Genomic DNA, 19,015 nt, shown 5'->3' with positions numbered 1-19,015 from the left:
TCTCCCTTAACCCTGATGTGGAATTGCAGAAAGCAGCTCCAGCAATGCTTGTGGGGTTAACAATCAGAGGTGCTGAACTTAAAATAAGGGTCCCCCCCAAGCAACAAGACAATTATGGCAAGAACCCAGTGGTTTTTCCCTCGCCCAGGTCCCCTCTGGGTGTCCCAGCCCCTGCTCACATGGACCCCCCATGTGAAACCACATCTCCAAGCCCCTCCACGTGTGTATCTCAAAGGAGTGGTACAGCCCAAAGGATGAGTAATTGCCACCAAATCGGGATTTTTGGTGCTGACTAACTTCTGATGTCTCCTTAGTGATATTTCTCCTAATCCAGATGGCAGGAAATCAGTGCTGGGCTGTGGGAACTCCAGCACCGAGGTCTCTCCAGGCAAGAGCCACGAGCAGCACAAATCCCCAAACAGCAGAGAGAAGCTGAGCCCCTTCCTGAGCTCCTTCTGAGCCTCAGCACCTCAGTGCTCACAGAAAAAAAAAAATGCAGACAGCGATGACTGCACGGGACAGGAATTGCTTGCCCTTAATTCATTTTACAGGTTTCTCTTTCCTGATATATTTTCTGCTTCAAAGATGGGAACTCCCTGCCAGGAACCAGTGAGAAGGTTTTTTTCTGAAGTCCGTGATTTCCATCTGAGTGACCACAAAGTACTTTAATTAGCCAGAAAGTGTCAGTCAACATTTCAGGTCATCGAGCAGCGAGAATCTTTCGCCTCCCTCACTTACACAACCACACAACTCCCCCCTCCCCCCCACCCAAAAAAAAACCCCAACTTTTTGCCTGCCAAATTCAAGCTGATCTGAGGAGGGAGAAGGCAGTTTGGAAGCCCAGATCTGCATTACTGAGTGGGCTCCCAGCTCCCACCCACCCCTGGAGTGCAAAATAAAGCGATTTCTGCGCCCGAAGCCCCGGCTGCGGGAGCCTGAGCAACAAATACCTCGTTATCTGGAACGAATCCATCTGGGAGAGCAGGGGGCCCTTCTGCCAGGAGGGGACCCTCCGTGCCCAGTGCCCCCTCTCCCTGGCTGGGGCAGGAGGACAGGGCACCCCCACAGCTGCGGGGACGGAGGGGACCCCTCAGCACAGCCCTGGGGAGGGTTTGTGCCCTGGCTGCTGGGGCAAAGGCTGTCCCCAGCAGCTCTGGGGTGCTGGGACCCTCTGGGAGGGCTGAGAAGGCACCAGGGGGACCCTCCCAAGCTGCCAGCCCTGCTGCAGATGTGCTCTCAACGGGGTCATGCTCCAAAGCCATCGCTTCGGCAGGCAGCTGCTCCAGGATGGCAAAGTCATCTGTGTCCCCCAAGGCCACTGCCAATGGCACGGGGCCACCACTGAGGTCCCTGGCACCCGGGGAGAGTGGCACAGTGGCCACAGGCACGTCAGCAAAGGCTGGTGGGGCTTCCAGAAGCTCCTCCACCATCAGGGGCATGGCAGTGCTGGTGGCTCCTGGAGGTTCCTCAGCGTCCATGGCAGCATCCCTGGTGGCTGGTGGCATCCCCTGAGCCTGGGGCTCCAGGACAGCCACGTCTCCAGGCAAAAGTGGGCGGGTTGGAGCAGAAAGCTCCCCAAAATCCCAAGGGATGGCAGGCCCTGCAGTGGACAACGTGCCAGGAAACTCTTCAGGGGCGGCTGGGCTGGCAGGACGAGGGAGCTCCCAGCTGGGGGCAAACAACAAGTCCACATCTCCTGGCTGCAGGATGGCTGCTGGTGTCCCCCCAGGTGTGACAGCCACCTCCATGGGGCACCCCTCTGAGTGGGCAGCCCCTTCCAGAGACAGGCCACGGCCCAGGGAAAGCATTTCCCATGGGAGGTCCTCAACAGGCACCGGGAATGTTGTCGGAGCCATGGAGCCTGGCTCTGATGCAGAGCCAGCGTGGAAAGGCAGCAGAGAAGCACAGCAAACATCCCCACTCTCTGCTGGATGAGTCCAGCCCTCAGCTCCACTCCTTGATCCCAAATCTGTGGCTTCATCCTCAGAAACCAGCTCTGGGACATCCCAGCTGGTGACCTCAGTCCTTCCAGGCAGAAGGTGATGGGTCCTGAACGGATCCATGCCCTCAGTGCCAGCCTGGATATGCCGTGGGGGGGACCCCAGCTCCTGCACTGCTGTGTCTGGGGGCTGGCCAGGACAGGTCCCCTCGGGAAGCAAGTCTTGGTTATCTTCACCCCACCCCAGGGGAGCACTGGGGAACCCATCTCCCCCCAGTCCAGCAGCTGGATGTGCCCCTGTGCCAGGACAGGGCATCTCACCAGCCCCAAACTCTGGCTCCACGAGTGGGTCAGGATCAGCCTCCCCCAGCAGCGCTGGGGAGCTCTCCAGCAGGGACCCCAGCCCCACCATGGCCACGGGGCTGGGGGAGGCCCCTCCGTCCGAGTCCGTGGGGGTGACAGCCAAGGTGTCCCTTTCTGAGAAGGGCTCTGTCAAGGGCTCCAGCGTGCTCAGCACCTGTGAGCTGCAGGTGACATCAAAGTCCTCCAGATCTGACACCACAGCAGAGTCCGAGGCACTGATATCCCTGTGCTGACCCCCTTCAACCACCAGCCCGGCCAGTTTGGCCGAGTCTGTGTCCAGCCCCTCTGAGTCCACTGGGGACATCTGAACCTGCAGGCAGCTGGGGACAGCTCCATCACCCCCATCCTCATTCAGGCACTGCTCTTCCAGCTCCAGGAACATCTGCACCGAGTCTGTGTCGGACAGCTCAGGGCCCGTGGGGCTGGTTGAGCGCTCCAGAATTGGAGCAAAGTCCTCAACCCCACATTGCACCGCTGCGTCCTCCGTGCAGCACGCGCTGCCACCACCCTCTGGGGACGTGCAGGACAGGGAGGTGCCCAGGCTGGGGGCACAGCCATCCTCCAGGGCAGTGGATTGTTCCCTTTCTTCAGAAATATCTGCCAAGCAACAGCTCCTCTTCTCCTCTGCCACCAGAACAGCCTTTCCTCTCTCTGACAGCGTCGCCTCCTCCCACTCCTCCATCATCACCCAGCGCTCGTCCTCCTCAAATCTCAGCTCAGACTCAGTTTTCTCCCTGAGATTGGAGGTGATGAGAATATCCAGCCCCGTATCCAGCAGCTCCTCACTAAGGCACGGAGAGAGGTTCACGTTCTCCACTGTAGAGTCCGACTCGGAGGCCTCCAGGGTCTCCTGGCGCCCATCGTTGAAGGCTCCCCGGATGAAGTTCTTCCTGGCTCGTGGCCAGGTGGCACTGGGGAGCCGGCGTGCCCTGGCCAGGTCCCTGGCCCGGCTGTCACCGGCGTTCAGCAGGGCCTGGCGCTCGTCCCGGGGGCCACCATAGCCATCCACACCGAACTGCTTGGCCACCAGCGCCTCAGCCGTGCCAGAAGATTTGGAGACGTGCTCCAAGGTGAGAGACTCCGACATGGGCTCGCCGTGCTCGGGCTGGCCCGGCGGCTCGGCCAGCATGGCACTGGAATCCCGCTTATCCCGCAGGGAAGGGTTGGAGGCGCCCGCCTCCGACACCTCGCTGAGAGAGGCCCCCATCCTTTCGGCAAACTCGGTGAAGTTGGGCGGCATGAAGGACTTCCAGGAGCGCCGGTTGACGTTCTCCTTCTTCTCGGGGTTCGGCCGCCGCTTTGGCGGAGCCGGCGCCGGCTTGGAGACGTCGCTGCTGAGCTTGAGCTGGTCGAAGATGACTCGCTCATCCAGCTTTTTGGGTTCTGGTGGTCTGGACTCGAAGACGTTGGCAGCTCCCAGAGTGCCGTTGCTGGATATGGTGCTGCCATCCCCCTTGCCCAGGGTGCTCTTGGAGAGCTGGTTGAGCTTCGATCCCTGATCGATCTGCTCGTTAATTCTCATCGTGTCGTATATGGATCTCTGGGGCACGTAGCAATCCTCTATATAACCATCCTCATCCTCGCCCTTCCCCAGGCACGTGCGGTTCTGCCGTAAACAGTCTGGCCGGCTCAGTGGTTTGCCCATACTCTTGTCCTTAAGGATGACAGAACCACCCTGGCAACCTTTTGCCCGCCACGGCAGGAAGCATCACACAACCAGCAGGTCCCAAACCCACCGGGACGGCCTTTAATCCCAAAGTGGCACTACGGGGATGGGAGGAGGAACCAGCAGCACCGGCGGTCCTGAGCAGTGAAACAACTCATCTCACCCCCCTTCCTCATCCCCCTAAAAAAACCCCCTCCATCAGCAGAACATCCAAAAATCCAACAGCTTCGTGAAAATATTCCAAGCGGCTCACGACAGAAACGGCGGAAGAGTTTGAAGCTCTTAAATCATCCCGCCCGTCCTTCTTGACTAACAAAGGCACTGCTTGTCCCGGCCGCTCCCGGCCGGCAGTGGCGAGCGGCTCCGCGCGTTTTCTGCCCGGCTCCCAGCGCCGTGCAAGTCCAGCTGGTCCGAATTAGCCTCTCCCCCCGACTCTCGTGTTTTCATTTGAACTGAGCTTGTCAGCGGATATTCGTACAACTTTAAACACAGGAAGTTCTTCATGCAGGGCAAACTCGGAGGTTTCCTGTCTCAAAAACATGATGGCATTGTCGCTGCCGGTGCCACCGGTAGTGGTGGAAGCCCCAAAATCCAGCCGGGGGGTGCTCGGTGCTGGCAGCACGGCTGCAGAGTCCGGCGGTGGAGGAAGGCTGCTGGCTCTCCGCTTTTTTTTTTTTTTTTTTTTCGCTTTCTCCCCAGAGGAAAAAAAAAAAAAAATTGGCTATAAAACGCATCCAAAAATGGCAAAGGGACGGAGCGGGATGGAATCCCCTGAGTTGCCTCTCCGGGAGCCGACGGGGAGCAGCCGCGGCTGGAGGCGGCTGTTGCCGCTGCTGCTATTGCTTCTTCTTCTCCTTCTTCCTCCTCCTCCTCCTCCTGCTGTGCTGCCGGCCCCGCTCGCACTAACTTTGCGGGCGGCCGGTGTGGGGCTGCGGCGGCTCCGCGTTACCGGGCGGCCCGGCCATGGCACGGAGCCGGTACCGGCGGCGATGCGGGGCTGGGAACGGAGGGATCAAACACAGACTCACACACACACACACACCCCGGGGCCGCCCTCCCGTCCGCTGCCCTCGGCTCTCGCCGCTTTTGTGCGCGGCTCAGCGGCCGGGCCGGGGGCGGGGGGCTCCGCGCCGCCCCCGCGGGCAGCCCCCGGCCGGCGCGGCGGGATGCATGGTGCTGCCTTCCTCCTCCTCCTCCTCCTCTTATTCCTCCTGCTTTTCCTCCTGCTCCCGGCCGCCTCCGCCCGCTCTCCGAACAAAAGGCCGAGCCGCACAGGCCGCCGCACGCCCCGGCCCCGCCGCCGCCGCCAGCACCGGCACCCGCGGAGCTCCAGCCCCGGCGGAGGGCGGGCGGGGGGCGGCACCGCGGGGCGGAGCGGCACCAAGCGGGGCCGCCCCTTCCTCCCGCACACCCCCCCAGCACCCCGGTGACCCCCTTCCCGTCCCCGCACCGGGAATGCGGGAGAAGCGGAGCGGTGGCGGGGATGCCCCCGGGGGGATGGCGGTGCTCGGCGGCAGCGCGGGGACGGTCACACCCGCCCCGCCGGGCATGGCCCCTCCTCCGGGGGGAGGCGGCAGCCCCCGACAAAGAGCAGCAACGCCCTGGCTCGGCTCCGGCTCCGGCTCCCATCGCCACCGGCCCCGCTCGCCCGGCCCTTTGTCCGCTGCTCCCCGAGCCGCCGCTGGGAGCGAGATGAGATGGAGATGGAGATTCCACCCCCCTACACACACATCGGGTCTCTCTGCTCCTCGCACCCGCCCTCGCACAAAGAGCCGAGTTTCGAAATCACCGGAGAAACCCACCCGAAACACCCCCCGAAGTAGCAATTCTGCCTTCCCCCATGGCTCTGCCAAAAAAGCCACCTCGCAACTTGTCACCGTTCCTCTCAACCACTGTAGGCTCTTTCACTAAGAATCATTATTTTTATAGCCCCAGCTCTAGGGTAACATCCTCCCATCCTGAGTCCTGCCACCTTTCTTTTCCTCCCCCAAACCCCTCGGGTTTAAGAGATGGGGAACAGTGGAAGTGGGGAGGGAGCAGCCCGGCCGCGTGAATCACCGCTGCAAGTGATGCTGAGGGAAGTCACAGACTGGGGAGAGAAAACAGGAGGGCTGGGAACAGCCTCCACGCATCTCCAGGCAACAACCCGCCCCACCAGCCACCCGGCCTGCTACTTTTGGGATGAATTATGGCATCGGGATAAAAATACAAGGTGTTTAATACAGAAAAACGTGCAGCACTGCACTCCAAAAGCAGCGGCACTGGGAGAATCAGACCTGGGTCTGAGCTTTGCTGTGCCACAGCTTCACCAAAAGCCTTCCCACCTGGCCATGGTGAGCCACAGCAAAGGGAGATGAATTCCTGAGTATTTTTTTATGCACTGGCATCCTGGAAAGAGGCAGGCTTTGCCAAGGTCATGGTGTGGTGTGGTGGGAGCCCAGTTTTCACATCCCCAAGCTCTCAGACCCTTCATCCCCACGTCCCAGCACCAACTGTGCATGCAGCAGCCCCAGCAGAGCATTCCCAAAGCTTTGTTTTGCTTTTGGAGAGATGGGAACGGATGTTTTGTGGAATGGGGAGGGTTTGGGGTGGGGATTTGCCCATTAAATGCTCCTCGGATGGAGAATTTGTACGGCGGGAAACCTTTGGAGCCCCCTTTTTTCCACTATTAAACATAACCAAGGAAAAACACGGGAGATGGGGAGGGAGTGGGGATCTGGGGGGTTCCAAACATTCCCCAGGGAGCCCCTTTGTCCATCCAGGACATGTCCCCACCACATCCCCCCGAGCCCTCCTGGACAGACAGCCGGACACCGAGCCCTGCAGCCTCCTCCAGCCCCAGCTGCCAACACCACCAGAGCGTCCCAACGCCTGGATTTTTCCCCTTGGCAGGGGACACCGCAGCTCCTGCTCCCTGGTATTAATCCAGAGCAGCTGAAACAACAAGAGGACAACGGTGCTGTGCCAAAAATGCTGCCCTGGTTCCTCTGCTACCACCTTGGAGCTGCACCGTTACCGCTCCGGGGCCCCTCCGCCAGGAATCCCAGGCATCTGGGCTGGGGCGAGGAGGCTTTTTTGTTCCACTGTGAAGGAGGAATGATCTCTCTCTCTCTCTCTCTCTCTCCCTCTCCCTCTTTTTCTCGACGTGGAGCTGCCCCGTTTCACAGCCAGAAATTCTTTTCCCATTTCCTCACCGAGTCACGTGCCAGGAGCGAGCCAAGTCTTCCCCCAACACGTTCCCCCCACCAAGAATTTCTAAAACCATTAGGGAAATATTGGGCACGGACCAAAGCCAATTGGAAACCTGCTGTGCCTGGCCCGAAGATCCCAGCCAGATCTCTTGCAGGTTCCCCAAATCACAGCTTCCAGCCCCAGGTGCCACCCCAGTGATGGGGACAGGAGCCAAACAGTGCTGGGAATTGCAAGGTCAGGGCTTTGCTTGAACTTTGTGTCGGTGCAAGGGATGGATGTGGAAGGGCATGAAGGTCCTGTCCTGATTTTTGTCCTTTTGGGTGTTTCCAAGTGACCACCAAGACCCCTCATTTGGCTTTTGCTCAGTCCCCAAACACCTCCTGTCACCCAACCTAGACCTGTAGCCGCATCCTGTGGATAAAACACCCTCAGCTAAAACCAAGATGCTCCCCAAGCCCTTCTCCAAGTAGGAACATCCCCATTTGTCTCCTGAACCTGCTGGTTTCAAGCCTTCCTCATAAGGCCACCAGCCCTGGGTCATGGGGACCTCACTGTCCCTGTCACAGGCTGATGTCACAGTTTATGGCTGTGCCACATCCACTGTTTACATGGCACAGCACTGTTTGGAAACCAATGTATTTTTAGCTTTCTTTTAACACATCTCAGCAGCTGGAAGCGAGGGACCTGTGTTATGTGACGAGCAAGAGAGCTCAGAGGCAGCTCAAGATCTCTGATGGATGGGTCATTTCTGAGATCAGGGTGCAACCACGGGTCTTCTCCACCCTCAAAGCTTCTTTAAACTTCACCTTGGTGCCCCTTCTGCCCTGGGAGTGCAGGGGGATGGAGGAGAGCTCCTGGCTTGGCACTATGAGCTTTGTCCCTACAGGTCTTGCTGACCAAATCATAGAATAGTTTGTGTTGGAAGGACAGGAAAACTCATTGTGTCCCACTCCCTGCTATGGGCAGGGACACTTTCCACTGGACCAGGCTGCTCAAGCCTGGCCTTGAGGGATGGAGTAGCCACAGGACAAAGCTGTCCCCTCTGTCCAAAATCCTGTGTTCCCCATATCTGACTCCATGAGGCTGGGACACTGTGCCATGGCAGAATGGATAACCCCAGGTGCCTCCAGCCCAACAGAAGGACTGAGGGCGCATTTCAGCCTCCCTCAGACACTGCAATAAAAGCACAAAGCCAAATCAAGCACAAACAAAATCTCCCTTAGAAACGGCGCTTTAGGTTGCGCTGGGATTTTTAGCAGAGGATTCATGGTTTTTTTTAAAGCCTTTGCTGCATTTGTCAGAAGGGCAGAGGGATTTCTTTCTTTCTTTCCCCCTTGCTCTCCTCCTCACTCATTCCTTTTTCCCAAACCTTTGTGCTTGCCATGCCAGCACCTGGTCCAGGCAGGAGCACTGGGGCTATTCCCACCCCGCTGTGCTGCTCTGGGTGCTCCCTTATCCCTGTGGCTCACAGCTGACTTCAAACCAACCTCACACCAGGGCTCTGCCACCCCTCAGCCCCTCTCCAAAGGCTGCAGCTGCTGGGGATGCAGGGAGCCAGCACATCTTTGAATCAGCCATTTGGAACCTTGCAGCCTGTTCATTCAGGCTGGGGGAGGAAACCTCAGCAGGTCTGCACCTCCACGGGGAAAGTTTTAGGAAGAGGTTAAAATCCAAACTCTCAGAGAAACCTCCTGCACTTTTGGATGCACAGCTTCAGTGAGAGCTGTTAAAAAATATAAAAATTAAATTTATTTTGTTCTTCTGAGAGCACAGGAGCTGCACCGCAGCGATCTCCCTGCAAGGCAGCTAATATAGATGTTGGTATAAATAATTCTCCTGAAGGAAGCCTGGAGCCCACGTGTTACAGCAGTGCTCAGGCACAGCCCCAGGCACTCAGCGTTCCCATGGAACCCCATCTTTGTGCACAGAGCCCCCAAAACTCCCTGGCACCAACCTGAGATGGGACAAGGGCTGACCCACGTGCCAGGAGATGAAAGCTGCTGAAATGCTCATTTTTGTCCTCAGCTGCTCTGTTTCCCTGCAAATTGAAGCACCCTGAGCTCTGTTGGCATCCCACTCCCACCCCACTGCCCACCAGCTGCAAAGGGGGACAGCAGGGATGGGGGGTGATTAATGAACTGCTGTGAGGCTCTGTAGGAAGTGAGGTAAGTGTGTTATCATCCTGAGAATCCACATCTAAACCACTCCTTCAGCAGGAGAACTGGCAATTGTTCTTGGAAGGCTGCAGTGACTAATCCAAGCCTGAGTCCTGCTTGCTCCAGACCCAGTGGCCACAGTCCCTCCCTTCCCAAGCCTGGCTTGCATGCTGTGGGTGATGGGAATGTCCCCACGGATCCCCCACCCTGCACAGCTTCATCCTGCCGGGACCAGGCTCCTCTCCCTCCTCTGCTCAGCCCTTACAGACAAAAACCTTCCCATCTCCTCCTCCCTCGGATCCTCAGCTCTGCTGGTCTTATGCAAAGCTGGTATTTTTAGTATCTCCTGGAAACACTGTGAAGTGTCATCACCAGCAGCTAATGAGTGCTCGGGAGAGGGGACATTCCTCCGGCCACCTCCCTCTGCTCAGACCTGGCAGGGTCACCAAAGCATCTGCAAGTGGGTGGCTTTTGCAGCACTGACCCCAGGCAGCTCCTGAAAGGCACCATTTGATCAAGGAAAAAAAAGGAAAGGAGGAAAGAAGGAGGAGGGGGAATAAAAAAAGAAAAAAAAGCCTCGCTATGATTTGGTTGATCTCAGCAAGTCTTGGCTTAATTCACTCTTGTTCTCGGGATCAGGGAAGCGCCTGTGCCTCTGCTGACACGTCAAGGTCAAAGCCCACCCGTGGCTTGCTGATGAACCAGCACACCGACAGCCTTCCCTCTGGGAAGGAGCAGCTCCAGGGGCACATGTGCTTTTCCCTCAGCGCTAAAATTCACTTCCAAGGAGGGAGGAGGCTGCCAGGGCAAGCACAAGATCACCAGGCACCCAGCCACTGTCCTGAGCCAGGCTTGGTGACAGCCCTGTCACCCCCCATTTATCACCCCCTTCCCCAGCGAGGGGAGATGGTGCCTTTAAGGCAGCTTAACAGCTGTCAGAGAGGAGGCATTTCTGCCTGTGCTGCTGATGCTGAAAATACAAGCCAGAGATACTTTAAGTAGGTCTGGAAAGCGTTCAGCGAGAAGACACGGTCACGCAGCCTGTCCCACTCCCAGCCCAGTCCCACCCAGCTGCTCCCAGACCCACGACTGTCGGGAGCCTCACGCATTCCTCCGGGGGCACAGAAGGGTTAAAAATACCCTCAGCCAGGCTGGGGGCACAGCAAGTGGCACAGGGTCCCTTCCCTGCCACATCCCATTCTCAGAAAGCCACCTCCCCTCGCCCACCTGCCGGGGGCTTGGCTGTTTGATGGGGTGTGGAGTGCCCAAAAAAGCCACCCCGGAGGCTGTGACCACTTGTCCTGGCTGAGGATCACTGCTGCCCTGTGTCCTGCTGCCTCCAGAAAATGAGGCTTTGAGTGTCAATACCTTGTGCCATCAGCACATGGAGTCACTCCCGCTCTCCACTCCAGCCCTGCAATCCCAAAATGGGATGCTGCTTTTCCTCTCTGCCCATCCTCTGCTCTCCATAGGAGGGTTGGAATGAGATGATCTTTAAAGTCCCTTCCAACCCAAACCATTCTCTGATGTTCAAGAGCAGCTCTGCAGCGGCAGGAGCAGAGCTAACAGTCCCAGGGAGAATCACCAAAATCACTGAGGTTGGAAAAAATCAAGATCACCCCACACAGGAAGGTCACAAAATGCCCCTGAGCACTGAGGAGCACAAGCTGCAAACCTAAATGGGCTAAAACTTCTGGGCAGGAACCCAAACTTTGATCCTCCTGCAAAACATCCTCGGTGGAAGGATGCTGGGCAGTCACATCCATCCCTCCCTGCCTCTGACATCTGCAGGGGACACCATGAGGTCACACCAGTGGCAGCCCCCTCTCCAAAACCATCAGTGACACTGAGGCAAACCCAGGGACACGAGGCACCTCCAGTGGCATTTGTGACAGCACAGTTGAGTCAGCTCCCTGGTGGAAAGGTTGGGGGAAATACGAGTCATAAATAAAGTGCTGAGAGAAGCTGAGATCCCCCAGGCAGGAGGAGGGCACAGCAGCCCTGGCTCTCACTGCTGCCTGCTCCCAGGGTCAGCCAGCAGCACTGCAATGGCCAGATGAGTAATTCTGGTCTGGGCCTCACTCACTGCATCACCACTCCCGGGATTTCTCTCCTGATTTTTTTTTTTTCTTTAATTGAAGCAGACAAAGAGGTGCTGGAGGCACAACGGCCAACCTGACCTACTCTAGAATCAAGCAGTGAGGCTTCAGTTATTGCTGTCTAGGGATTCTCCCTCCCCCTCTTCATCATCCAGCATTAAACCTTTACTGGTGAGACACAGCACTGCCAGAGCTCACTGCACTGAGCAACTCCAGTTTCCAAAAACCTCCCCAAAAAATGCCAGGAGGAGAGGCAGGATCCCCAAACTCTATCTCTTCCCTCTGCTGCCTTGGCAAAGCCATCACACAGGGGAAAGCTGGATGGGGAGACCCCCTCCTGCTCCTCCCTGCTCTCAGGGTGGGGTTTAATTAACTCTGTGAATCCTGGATAAACAGCCTGGCTGTGCCAGCAGGGCAGGTCCTGGCTTGCCACATTCCTGTGCCGTGCCCCAGCGCCACCAGCTCAGCTGTGGTGACAGCAGGAGCCACCACAGTGTCCATGTCACCAGGTGTCCCCACCCTCAGCCAGCTGCACCTGCACCCACCCAAAGTGACCTTTTGGTGATGTCCAGTTCAATGCTTTTTCCCCTTGGGTTTCATTTTGGGGGTAGAGCTCCAGATTCTTGCAGAAATCCCTTCTGGGATTGCTCTGCTGCTGAGAGGAAGGAATGCAGGGTTGATCCTGCTCTCATCTTCCTCACAGGGACAAAGTGTCCCCAGCAAAGCAGAGCACCCTGGCATGACACAGCTGAGATTTTTTGCTGGAGGAAATGCCCACAAAAGCTGCTCCATCCCTGGAAGAGCTCAAGGACAGGTGGGATGAGCAGCCTGGGAGAGTGGAAGGTTCTCACCCAAACCATTCCATGATTCCATGACTGGGGAGGCACCAGGATCCTTCACTCCTGAGCCCAAGAATCCCTGCCAGCTGCCCCAGGGCTGAGTTTTAACCCTGTGCCCTCACAGGTGAAATGTGGTGACGTTAAGAGTTTGTCCAAAAACACCCCTGTGAATCAAAGAAGGTCCCAGCTCAGAACTGCCAAGCACAAGCTTTGAAACCCACGTTCAAAATCCACTGTGTAAAAGATAAACAAAAGCCAGGCTTAAGCTTGCTGAGCCAGGAGGCCAAGCCACCCCAGCACAGATGTCTCTTCCAAAACACCCAAGAATTTGATTCCATCAGCCCAGGCTGGCGGGAGCTCTGTGGCCAGCCAGGACCAGCCCATGCCTGGGGATTTCTGGCACCTCTGCCCCCAGCCAGCAAACCTCACCTCTGCCTCTCCAGCCTGTAAAGGAGGATGAGCCACTTGCACTGAGCAGCACAAGCTCTATCCCATTGGTTTCACCATTTTTGGGGTGAGGAGTTCCTTCCTGTGAGTGACCCCCCTGTCTCATCATACCTGGGGAATCCTGCAGTTTGCCAAACTGAATCCACAGAGCTGTTGTGTTTAGAAACATCTCAACTGTAGCTCATTTGATTCCAGTCATTAAAATTTAATATTAGTGTAAGCTTTGAGAAACCTGAGCTGACAGCAGAGACAGTGGAGGGGGAAGAAGTGCCCCAGCCTGGAAACTCCTACCAGCAGCTCTTGCTGGTGCCTGGCACTTGTCCCTTGTGCTGAAGAGCCCAACTTGGCCCTGTGAAGCTCAGCACAAAGATTCTCCCGACTTTTAGCACCTTTTTACACAAAACAGAGGCTCCTCAGAGGGGCAGCAATGGAATGAGAGCCACATGGGTTAAATTCCTGCTGGAGATCAGGGGTTAAAGATGAGGTTGCTTTGCTCTGACAGCTTCACATGAGCTAAACCCACGTTGTTCCTGCTGTGGCACAGATGGATCTGAGGTGATCCATGGGGATGTCCATATAAGCACAGGCTCCAAACCACAGAAATGCCTTTCAGCTGCACTTGATCTCCCCAGAAAACTCAGGGCTGAATTCGATGACCCCACTAAAGTCTCCTCCTGATGGGATTTCTTACAATCCTGCTACACCCAGCCAGCCCCTGCCTGGTTTTCCCACACTCCCTGAACTCCAGCTCCACCCTGGATTGCTGTCCTGGCTCCTGATGGCCATGGGAGCTGGTCCCCAAAATCCCACAAAGCAAAACCCCTCCTGCAAACAAAGCTTCCCCCTGAGCACGATCTGACAGCTGCTTCCCAACCTCCTGCCTCGAGGAACCCAGCCAGGAGGAAAACTTACAGCAGGAGAGGGCTCATCCATCCCAAAGCCAGGATTAGTCCCTCTGTGACCTGGGAAAGGGGCTGGGGAGGGGAGAGAGGAAATGCACAAATGGCAGTCTTCCAAAAGTTAAGGAGGTTGTGGCCTTTTGGGGAAAGAAAAGGGAGAAGAAAAATACATGGGAAGCTTCAAATATGAGCTGCTTCCAAAGTCATCCGTTCCCAGCCTCCACCAGAGCCTTCAATGCATCTTTTTTTTTTATTAAAATCTGGACACAATGAGTCCAGAAGTGCCCACCTTTGTCAGGGCTCCATTGGCAACTTGCCTGGAGCCCCCGGGGCCATGCCTAATTTGCATCTCATTTACACAGATGTTCATTAAAATTAATGCCTTAAGACATAATATCTGCCTGCATTTGAGCCTTCTGGACAGACAGTGTGACTGCTCCTGGGGAGCCCTGTGACCCCATCCCTCAGCCCATCCCTCACCCCAGCACCAGGAGCTCCTCTGCTCCACCAGGACACTCCAGACACGCCCCTGCTCTGCAATCCAAGGAGGGCAAGAGTTGTGATTTTGTCTTAGAGAGGGAATTTATTGGGAAATAAAAGCCTGGCGAAATAAAAACCACGAGAGCTCCCAGCAGAGCAGGAGCCAGGTCTATCCACAGCTCTCCCTCCAGTCCCTGCTGATGTGCACATCAGGATCTGGGACTGTATTCCCCTAAGACAGGACCAGGAGGTGAAGCTTTGCCAAGATCAGCTCTGCAACCTTCAGGATTTGTGCAAAAATCCCTTGGGATGCACCGAGCATGGGAGGAGTGGAGGAATGGAGGAAAGGAGGAATAAAGAAATGGAGGAAAAGAGAAAAGGAGGAATGAAGGAAAGGAGGAATAGAGGAAAGGAGGAATAGAGGAAAGGAGAAAAGGAGGAATGGAGGAATGGAGGAATGAAGAAAAGGAGGAATGGAGGAATGGAGAAAAGCTGCTGGAACCACGATTGCTCCATCCTCCACTCGTGCTTCTCCCCCATTCCATTCCCAGCCATTACACAGCAAAACCTTCCCTCCCCTGCTGCAGCTTTCACTTTCCCACCCACAAAGGATTCATGGCTCTTGGTAAGGACACCTCAGACCCCAAACCCCTCGGCTCAGGTCACCCCAAGGTTACTGAGCCCTGCACCACGTGCAAACCCCACAGTGGGTTAAGCTGCTCCTGCCCAGTCTGGGTTTTGTCATTGCTCCTAATGAGAGCTGCTCAGCTGGGAATAATCCCCTCTTCTGCAGGAAAGGTTCACTGATTTTAAGGACTAAAATCTTCTTTTTGGATATATTTGTTCCAAGTGACTCTGTGGTGTTTGATGACGAATTAAATCCTTCTCATTGATATCAGCTCAAAGCAAACTGCCCAACACAAGCAACACCACCAGGTGAGGTTGAATTTGTCTCATAAATACACTTCAGCTCTTTTTTTTTTTCTTTTTTGGATAAGCAACCCCAAACCAAAAACACCTTGTCCTGGTGAAGGTTTCACAGAGCTGCTCAAGTGGTGGAACAGGATCAATTAGCCATGAGATGAAAAGTAAATGGCTGTAAAAGTGCCTCTCTCTCCTACCCCCCCATTAACACCAGGAAACGAGCAGCCAGATGTAAATCAGCCCAATCATCAACTCCTGAGCACATCAGGAATAGAAGTTTCACAGCAAGAGAATTTCTAAGCTGTGTTAATATAATTAATGTAGTGTAACAGCACAACCCAACACCATAATACTGTGGAGAAATATATCAAACACACTCCAACTCTTCCCTCTCTCAAATCTTGATGGTCTCCATCAGCTCCTTGCTGGAAATGTGAACAGCCCACATAAAACTTCACCTTGGTTTTATTTCCTGGGCACACTCCTTGTCTCACAGTTTATCTGTGGCTCTTTTTTGTACCCAAGGATCCCAAAATGGATGTAATGTGTGACCCACATGGAGTGATCAAAAACAGGAACAGTGGGCCAGGCAGAGCCAGACTACAGGATGATCTGATCTTGACCAGACTCTCAAACATTGCAAATTCACAGCTCAGGTGGACTCAAACCCCTCCCTTCCTCCCCAAAATCCAAATGCCACCCACCCCTAGCAGCCCACGAGGTGCTGGCAACACCAGCAGAACAGGGATTTTCCTGCCAATCCCAGGATCTTTCCACACCTTTTCACCACAGACTATCAAGTCCACCAGCAGGATTTCACATCCTCCAGAGCAAGAACACCCCAGTGCAAACCCACTCACAACCACAACAACAAACAACGAAGACGCCGCGGCTCGAAAAAAACCACAACGCCGAGAACCACTTTAAAAAAACAACAACAACAACAAACTGTGATGGAATCAAACTCACCTTGAAGTCTGCCAGCTGCTGGTTGATGGTTTCCACCTCTGTCCCCACCACCCACTGCAGGGCTTCGTTCTCCTCGGCCGCTGTGGTCATGAGGCTCAGCTCCTTCAGGCGCCCGTAGAAATCCTCGACGCGCCCCAGCGTGGTCTCCACCTGCTCCTGCCGGCTCCTGCCCCTCTCTGCCAGCTTGCTGCACTGCTTGCTCAGCGTCTCCAGCTCCCTCTTCAGCCCCAGCAGGTCGGGGCTGCCCTCATCCTCCAGCATCCTCTTGCACTCGCCCTCGGAGGAGGCGATGTCGCCCTTCAGCCGCTGCAGTTTGCCCAGGAAGGCGCGAGCGTCCTCAGCCTGGGACTGGAGGCTGTCAGAGTCCCTCCCGATGGGGCCCATGCTGTCCAGCTCATCATCCAGGTCTGCCAGCTGGGAGAACATCTCCCTGACCCTGCTGTTGAACTGGCCGATCCCCTCCAGCTTGTTTTCCATCAGAGCGCAGCAATCGTTGATTTTCTGCTTCACGGCCTTGAAGTCCTGCTGAGCCACCTCAGCTTGGCCTAAGAGCTGGGAGCAGTCAGATCCAGCTGGAGCATCTTCTACCAGACCTTGAGTGAGGTTTTTCAGATAATCCACCTGTGGCTCCAGGGCCTGCAGCACCTCCTGCTGTGCCCTGAGCTTCTCCAAATTCTTGTTGCTGCAGGCTTGCGGCCCCAGGGCATCGTAGATCTCCAGCTGGTGCTTCGCCCCTTCCAGCTTCTTCTCGATGTTCTTGAAGCTCTCCTGGAACTCCTTGAGCCTCTGGGACATTTCTTCAATGGAGCCAGTCTTGGTTTGCAGCTCTTCTGTGATGGCATCCATCTTCTGGTTGATGCTGGCCTTCTCGTCCCGGATGTCGTCCTCGTCCGTTTGGGAAGCGTCTGTCAGGATGTCAGCAGCACTGTTGAGCATCTCCAGCAGAGACCTGCGCTTCTCCACGTCACTCAGCATGGCCTTGGACCTCAGAAGAGTGGCCTCCAGCTGCACTGGATCCAGGGTGACCTCCAGCTCTGCCATCCTGGCCTTGCAGTCCTCCACCCAGGGCAGCAGATCGTCCGCGTGCCGCTGGTACTTCTGAGCCTTCTGCAAGCAGTCCTTGAGCTTGGAGTGTCTGTCAGCAGCCTGCTTGCTGAGCTCCTCCCAGTGTGTTTTCAGGCTGACCAGCTGGTTCTGCAGAGTGGTCTTCTCCTCCCCAGGCTGGACTGAAAGCAGCAAAGATTCCCCCTCGGCCACAATCATCTCGTAGGAGCCGCTGTGTTGGTTGAGGCTCTTCTGGAACTCTTCTTGCTCCTGGATTTGGCTCTGCAGCCTCTCCAGTTTAGCAGAAATGGGTTGGCTCTGGGCTTGCTGGCACCTTTTGTCATCCAGCCAGGTCCTGAGTTCATCAAACATGTGCTGGAACTGCTGGGAGCTCGCGAGCGCAGTCTGCAGTCGGTTCATCCGGTCGGCTGCAGCGCAACGAGATTAGAAGGCGACAATTAAGCTCAAAATCAAATAAGCAAAGTGCAATTATTTAAAATCATCTCAGATGCACCAACTGTGTTTTGATTAACAGGAAGGAGCTTTCCATTTCATCACCATTTTGCTCCCTGATTCATAAATCTCTGAGGTAGTAAGAGGCAGCGGTAGTGCAGAAGTCTCAGCTCTCCTGACCAGTCTCTAAATGCAACCTCTCAGAAACCAGAAGAATCCCAAGATCAGAGGGTGGCCACTGGGGTTTCTTCATGCCCCAGTCTGAATTTAGGCTTTTTTTTCCAAGCATGTGCCACCCTGCTTGGTGAAGAGCCACATCACACCTCTGCTCCCTCTCCAGGCTCAGGTATTTCTGGAGCTGGAACTCTCCCATGCTTAATCCCACATAAAACACCCATGAAGAACCCTAAAAAGTGATAAATGGTCCTTCTGCTATTATTTTTATAAACCCAGTGATGGGAGAGCCCTTTGGCAAAGAGCAGGGCTGGAGCTGACATCCCAACATCTCTTAAGCAACTCCTCCTCTCACCTGCCAGATCTTCCAGCCCTTTGAGGGGAAGTGCCACCGTCTCCAGACGTTTCCTCAACTCATCTTTGAGGTACTGCTCCCCAATCAGGACAGAGAGGTCATCACAGAGGCTCTGAGCCTCTGAGATCTCCTCTTCCAGCTGCTCCAGGTCCGAGCGGATCTCGCTGGTCTCCTCCAGCTGCTGCTTGACAGCATCAGGCTGGGTGCTGATGGCAGACTGGCTGCTCAGGCGCTGCCCAACAGCTTTCACCTTCTCTGAGAGGCCCTGCAGCAGCTCCTGGTACTGGGTGCTCTTTACTATGGCTTGGTCAATCTGGCTGGAGCGGGAGTTGAGGCGCTCTGTGAGCTCTGACCATTTCTGGTTGACCCCTTGGAGCTCATCCTGCACCTGGCTGCTGGATGGAGAAACATCTCCAGGGCCAGTCAGGATGCTCTGGGCTGCCTGGTTGAGCTGCTCGTGCTGCTGCCGGCGAGCTTCGAATTCCTTCAGCATAAACTGCAACAGAAATAACATAAAAATGTTTGCATAAAACTGACAGCTGCGAGTACACACAGTCAAAACAAACCAGACCTTTATCCAGCCCAGGGAATCAGCAGGAACAGGCCCTGGGGTGGGACAGCAGTTGGGCTGGGTAGCCCAGGATTTACTGTGACCTTGGAAGTTAAAAAGCTGGGAGGGGTCTGCAGCCCCAGGACTTTGCTCTCTCTCTTATTTATCCTGTAATGTATCATAAACCACTTAGATGAGACGAAAATCTAATTATCTCCACTGGGGCTTTTCTGCTCCATGATGTGGCTGCTTCCAGCCATGTTAGGATTTGGAAGCAGGAGGAATGGCAGGGCCAGGCTGGCAGGCAGAGGGGCAGCATTAGCAAGTCCTGCAGAGCATCAGCACAGCCTTGTTTAAAGCAATTTCACCCTCCAGGAGGGGCCAAGTGATTCACTGTGAGTCAATGCAGAGAGGGAAGCGAGCTGAGCACTGCACCCTTTCCAAGTTACTCACAGCAGTTTGGGCT

General features: G+C 55.6%; 1 protein-coding gene across 1 annotated transcript in view; it reads right to left on the bottom strand.

The window, feature by feature from the left end:
* MACF1 (microtubule actin crosslinking factor 1) overlaps positions 1-19,015 on the bottom strand; it is a 120,563-nt gene that overhangs the window by 39,501 nt on the left and 62,047 nt on the right. Inside the window, 2 exon segments of the mRNA XM_056509387.1 lie at positions 15,974-17,445; positions 18,000-18,495. Coding sequence (XP_056365362.1) covers positions 15,974-17,445; positions 18,000-18,495 — 1,968 coding nt within the window.

Source organism: Oenanthe melanoleuca, chromosome 23, assembly GCF_029582105.1.
Source record: "Oenanthe melanoleuca isolate GR-GAL-2019-014 chromosome 23, OMel1.0, whole genome shotgun sequence".
NCBI lineage: Eukaryota > Metazoa > Chordata > Aves > Passeriformes > Muscicapidae > Oenanthe > Oenanthe melanoleuca.
This window is presented reverse-complemented; position numbering and strand designations above follow the sequence as displayed.